At 45.7% G+C, this 6,129-nt stretch overlaps 1 protein-coding gene across 1 annotated transcript; it reads left to right on the top strand.

Annotated features, from left to right (window-relative positions):
• Positions 1-1,242: 1,242 nt before the first annotated feature.
• On the top strand, positions 1,243-5,107 carry LOC148010994 (peroxidase 57-like). The gene is made up of 4 exons (XM_087671787.1): positions 1,243-1,847; positions 2,039-2,227; positions 2,472-2,634; positions 4,224-5,107. Exons 1-4 carry the CDS (start codon positions 1,629-1,631, stop codon positions 4,754-4,756), a joined length of 1,104 nt encoding a protein of 367 aa, XP_087527913.1. The 5' UTR covers positions 1,243-1,628; the 3' UTR covers positions 4,757-5,107.
• The last annotated feature ends 1,022 nt before the right edge of the window (positions 5,108-6,129 follow it).

Genomic DNA, 6,129 nt, shown 5'->3' with positions numbered 1-6,129 from the left:
GTCCTTTAGGATTTTGTTTGCATGTTTTGCAATGTGTTATGGGAGTACAATAATATTTTAGGCAATTATGCTTCTTGTCTTTTCCCCTTTGAGTTGAAGCACATCCATAAGAGATGACTCTTTGTGGTTAGCTACCATATCCTCTAGCACATCTTCTCCTGATTTGAGTCGAAGGACAATCCTTAAGAGATGTCTCATTGCGCTTAGCTACCATATTCTTCATGGTGAATGCGGTTGCTTTTCATCTTCCATCTATTTAATTATTTTTCAATGTCTTGTGCCTAGTTGATTCTAATAATATTGCTTTTATTTGTCTTGTCCATTTTGCAAGTTGTAAATTGAAGTGCATTATGGTTGCAACCTTAGCACTTATTTTAGACTCTCATGATGGCATTCACTACAATGGGTTTGCATACTGGTTTTTATGACATCAATGTGTAAGGGGCTACATTTTCTTACACTTTCCTCATTGGATTCGTATATGCTTGAGCAAAACTTGGACCATTTAAAGCATTGAGGAGTCAAATCTACATGTGCCATCCTTACAGATTGCTTTGTGTTACATTTAGATTCAAACACATTATAGCTAGCCCATTTTGCCTTAAGTGAATGTTATGTGCATGCACTTGATACTCAAGTGTACTTGCTGGTGCTTGCATAGGAAGGTCTTGAGAGATACTTGTTGATTGCCTAAGGTAAGCAAATGTGATAATCACCAAGTGCTTGGTGACACCACATACTCTTATCACATTTTATCATGTCAAATTCATAGGAAGCTAGCTTATCAATCTTGGGTAAGCTCTTCAACTCTTTTGATAGCCTCACTTTGGGAGGCTTTTACGTATAGGTTTAGCGTGGTTGAAGTCCAAGGCATTGCATTAAAAAGTAGCAAACGTTTGGGATGGTGATAGACATAGTCTACTAAGGTCCAACTTGTTGCATAGTCTACTAAGCTTTGCAAGCTTCAGAATGATGCCAATTGTACGAGGCATAGTTAGTGGGCCTGTAGTATATGGAATTGTATAACCTCCAGATCGTCTCAAGGTACTCTAGTTGTAATATGTTGCTGGCCCGGCCAACTAGTGTTTGTATAAAATACGAATCATGTCATCAAAGAGTAGTTTCATCGCAAATATGGTGGCGTGTGACAAGGGCCTACATAGGTGTTTCAGAGTACACGACACCGATGGATCTATATTTATGTACAGACGTATGATATGATGGTGGTGACGAGGATGATGATGGGACTTTTTATTTGATTAGCTAGCAGAGGCCAGCTAGGGGCAATCCTATTGCGCCTTGGGTTGTAGCCCGTCCGTAAAATCTCTCTCTCTCTCTCTCTCTCCGTTCTCCCTTTCTTCCTTAATCAGCGCGTCGTCGTGGTCGTGTGGTAGCTCGCTGCATTGCCCGGGTGCACACAAGCAGGAAAGAGAGAGAGAGAGAGAGAGACTCTGTGTGTGTGTATGTGTGTTACACAGGTCCTTCTCAACGGCAGTTGGAGGTTATCGCTGGCTGTAATGGTCCTCTGGTTCTGCAACTAGAATATAAGCCATTGCCCCATGTGACCTGGGCATCCAGACAAGGCGCAGTCTCAGGCTTCTGTGCTACTGCATTGTGGTAAGACGACCATGTCGAGGCAAATGGGAGCGGTCAGGGTGCTCCTCTACGTTGTGCTGCTTCAGTGTGTGGCTTCTCCGGCCCTGTCAGCTATCCAGGTGGGCTTCTACAACAGAAGCTGCCCAAGAGCAGAGAACATTGTGCGAGCCATGGTCCAAAAACGCTTCCTTGCCGACCGAAGCATCACTCCGGCGCTCCTTCGCATGCTCTTCCACGACTCTTTTGTGCGGGTAATCGTATTCCTTCAGCTCCTCTAATTCGTAGGAATGCAAGGTAAATAAGTTATGCATGAGAATGGGGTGGGGTGGTTTCTTGTGATTAGTTGGATTCCAAGAGAGGTGCTTCTTGCTACAGCTTTGCTATCACTGCTAGGAGTGTTAAGAGCAGATCTATGGTGGCAGCTGACGGTGAGAAAATGCAGGGAGCAGACGCTTCGATACTTCTGGACTCCACCCCAGGGAACGAGGCGGAGAAGGTCGCGTTGCCCAATCTGACGATAAGGGGCTTCGACTTAATAGAGGAAATCAAAGCCGCCATAGAAACAGTCTGCTCGGGCGTGGTATCGTGCGCGGACATCATAGTCTTGGCGGTGCGAGACTCGGTGGCACTGGTACGGTCTTGCACTACGAAGAATGCGGTTATTCTCAAACGAAGCTGATGAGTTGCATCAGAGGGATTTGTTTACCCTCCTAAAACGAAGTTCATAGTTTGTAATAGAAGAATGTGGATTCCCCTCTTGTCGAGTTGACAAATTGCGTCATCAGAATGTGGTTATTGTCGAATGAAGTGGATTAAGTGTCCGATTAATCAAACAAGCATCTCTTTTGTTTAACGTGGTTTGGTTTGGGCTCCAGGCTGGGGGCCCAAGGTATGCGGTTCCGACGGGGAGATTGGATGGGAAGATATCCCACAAACAAGATGCACTCACCCTGCCCAGCCCTGCCTTTCCTGTGGAGCAGTCCCTTGAGAGCTTCCGAGAGAAAGGACTGAACATCGAAGACATGGTGGCTCTTCTAGGTCTGTGCTTCCCTCTAAGTCTCGTCCATCGCTCTCTCTCTCTCTCTCTCTCTCTCTGCATTTTCGCGATGAAATTTTGATCGGTTTAATTAAACCTTGCATGTTCGTCCCCTGCACCCCAGGGCGTTGCGTTGGCCTGTGTGAACATGAACATGTTCAACTGTCGACATCGAGCTTGTAATGGTTCCTTTTATTAGTGCACAGTTTTGTACGTGACGTAGTAAAATCTAATGAATAGTGTGCCGTTGCGACGTTGAGGGCGTCCAAGTTGGCCTTTCTTGCACTGCCTAGAGGCTAGGTCCTCATTTTAGATGTTTCGTCCTTGGACAATGTTAGATATATAGATAGAAAGCCGTCCTTGGACAATGCTGGAGCTGGATAGAAAGCTAGTTTGCCTCTCTCGTAAAAGAATCTTCTGACAACATTGAAGATTAGGACGAACCGAAACGAGAATTACGTGATATTTTTAGGGTTGCCCAATTAATTAAACCGCATTATCATCTCCCGTAGTACACCCCCCACTCACAGTACACCTCGTCTTTTCCCCTTAACAAATAGGGACTCCTTCTCATGCGCCACTTTTACCTCGTCAGGATTTTTTACACTTGCAAGTTGCCCCCCCTTCGGTACTTGAAGCATCTCCTTTTTGTTCCTCCCACGAGTGGATGTTGTTATGAATGTTTGGAGTTTTTGGTGGTGCGGGCCTAGGCTAGTTATGAGCCCTAGTGGAGCTACGTGGGCCATGCTTGAATCACCCCACACCTTCCGTGGACATAGCGTGTCGTGTTTATGCAGTTAGATCTCATTTCATTATCCCATCCCGGTCACGAATTCTACTTACCAAATAAGTGCGAGACGTGTCAAGTAGGGTGTGTTGGAAGAACAAGTTTGCCTTGCATGGCTTTTGTAGCATTGTTTCAGTTGTCTTGTTTTGTGAGTTCGGAGAGATCGAATGATGGACTTTTGAAAAGAAGTATTAGATGCTATTAGCTAGCTCTGGATGTTATATGCAATGATTTGCAGTGACTTATCTTTTAGGGTTGCACACTTTTCATGGATTGCTATAGTTCTTCCTTGTCACACTCCTTGAGATAGAAGGTTTTAGGCATTCCCACTGAAAGATCCGCGTTGTCAATTATGACAACATCATGAGCTTGCATGTCCAGGCTGGGCGTGGCGGGGTACCAGGATAGGGTAGGTGACTGTCGTGCCCCACCCTTTTATTTAGCTCGGTATGTTTTGCCTCTTAAGTAGAAACTCAAATGTTGAACATTGAAAGGGAAAAACAATGGAAAAGCGCAATTTTCTTTTTTGCCGCATGAGAAAATGTTAAAACTTGTGCATATGGATGGATTGTAGGGAAAATGTGAAACTGTGGATTGCCTTCCGGGCACACACGACCTTCCGTGATTGACAAATCAAAGCTACAAGGACAAGCCTTTGATTTGGGGTCAAAACCTCAAGGAATATCAAATTTTCCCGTGTCATTAGATTTTGAAAAATGGGCGGCCTGACGTTTAATGTTGAAAATTCTTAAGAGGAATTGTGCGATGAATGAATGAAAGATTTGGGGGGTGGTGGCCTGGCAGGCGCTCATACGGTGGGCGTGGCGCTGTGCGGGTTCTTCAACGACAGGCTGTTCAATTTCCACGGGACGGGGGCGGCGGACCCGACCATGAACCCGAAGCTGGTGAAGCGGTTGGGGGCGGTGTGCCCAAACCCCTTCTTCACGGAGTCCAACGCGGACCCGCCCATCAACCTGGACCAGGCGACACCCGCGATCTTCGACGCCGCCTACTACGCCCAGATACTGGCGGGCAACGGGATCCTGCAGATCGACCAGGAGATCACGGACGACCCCACCACGCTCCCCCTGGTGCGCAACTTCACCTCGCCCGCGGCCTTCTTCCCGGCCTTCGTCCGCTCCATCCTCAAGATGGGCAACATCGGCGTCCTCACCGCCCCCAACCCGCTGGGCGAGGTCCGCCGCAAGTGCAACGTCGTCAACTCCCCCCCCATCCGGAATAATCATAACTCTCCTCCTCCTCATCCCGTCATCATCCCTCCCCCTTCTCGCCGCCCCTCCCCGCCCTCCACCCTTCCTTCCCCTCACCCTCAATAACTCCCCACCCAAAAAAAAAAAGAAAAACAAAAAAACCTTCCATATCATCCCACACTTTGCTTCCCCCCCCCCCCAAAAACAAAAAAAAAGGCAAACATATTCTCTCCTTCTTTTGATCCCCCATTCTGTAAAGTTCCTCCCATTTGAGTCATCATTATAGCTCCTCTAAACGCCATTTGTTACACTATTATTTTTCACCATCCTTCAGAGGGAAGAAAAAGGAGCGTTTTTTTCTTTCCCGCCCACGTCCCCCCTCCAGTTTCAACCTTTTAATGCATTAATCTCATCGGATATTCACCGGCCTGCTTTTGTGACGTCCTTTCAAATTTTATGTGGGTGGCTCAAGCATAACAACCCTCCGCATCTATTAATCGATTCTACTGAAAGGAATGCTCTTTCAGCACTAAATAATTGTTTCCTACATTTATCAGTGCCTGTCACAATAAGACCCAAAGCTCCTGGGCTTCTCATTCCACGGAGTCCCAGGGTTGGTCGCCATCCTTCTAATCTATGTTAGTCTTTAGAGGATCGTTCCCCAGTCTCAGATGGATCAGTTGAGACTGGATGTCTTAGCAAACGATATAGGCCACTTTTCTTTAAGACTGGACTTCCCTTGTCCTTAGAGCGTCCAGCCATACTCGGACGACTGCATAAAGGTATCTCCTTTGTCAGACATTCCTATCCACTCCACGGCTTGAAAAAGTATTGTCCAGTTGTTGACAAGGGCCTCAGCCACCTCAAAAAGTCCTAAAACTTAGCTTCCAAGGTAGCACAAGCAAAACCTATCCATTCGTCAAGTATCCTCCCTTTTCCTACCAAGGGTTGGAGGGGCTACAATCCAGTGGGTGGCTCATCAAAATTACTAAAGGCTGCCTACTATGGTCTCAAGCCTTAAAGCTAAACTAAAGAGCTTTAGAGCGTAAATCCGCCACTTGTAATCCACGTTCAGTTTTGCTAGTCCGAACTAGAATCTTACCTAGAAACCACCTTTCCTCATGAAATGCAGCACGAGGGTGCTAGTTTTGCTCTAGTTAGAAAAGTAAAGAAAAAGCAACATGTTTAACTTTGTAAATGCTCTTTAACCACCATAGAAGGGTTGCCAAGGATGATTTAAAAAATGTGAGTAAAATCTATTGTAGGCATTATAAGGCAAAATATAATCTCAAGAAGGGTCATTCTAAGTTGACTATGAAAGAGGCTAAGAACGTTAAAAAATGTGAGTAAAATCTATTGTAGGCATTATAAGGCAAACTATAATCTCAACGAGTGTCATTCTAAATTGACTATGAAAGAGGCTAAGAACATCATACTCATCAGGAGAAATTTGGCCATTAAAAATATTACAGTTTACGAGGTGGACCTTTTGGATTGTA

Source organism: Lygodium microphyllum, chromosome 29 (genome assembly GCF_053477565.2).
Source record: "Lygodium microphyllum isolate KBCC chromosome 29, Lygodium_microphyllum_v1.1.10, whole genome shotgun sequence".
In the NCBI taxonomy this organism is placed as follows: Eukaryota; Viridiplantae; Streptophyta; class Polypodiopsida; order Schizaeales; family Lygodiaceae; genus Lygodium; species Lygodium microphyllum.
Note: the sequence above shows the minus strand (reverse complement) of the source record. Positions and strands in the feature narration are given on the sequence as shown.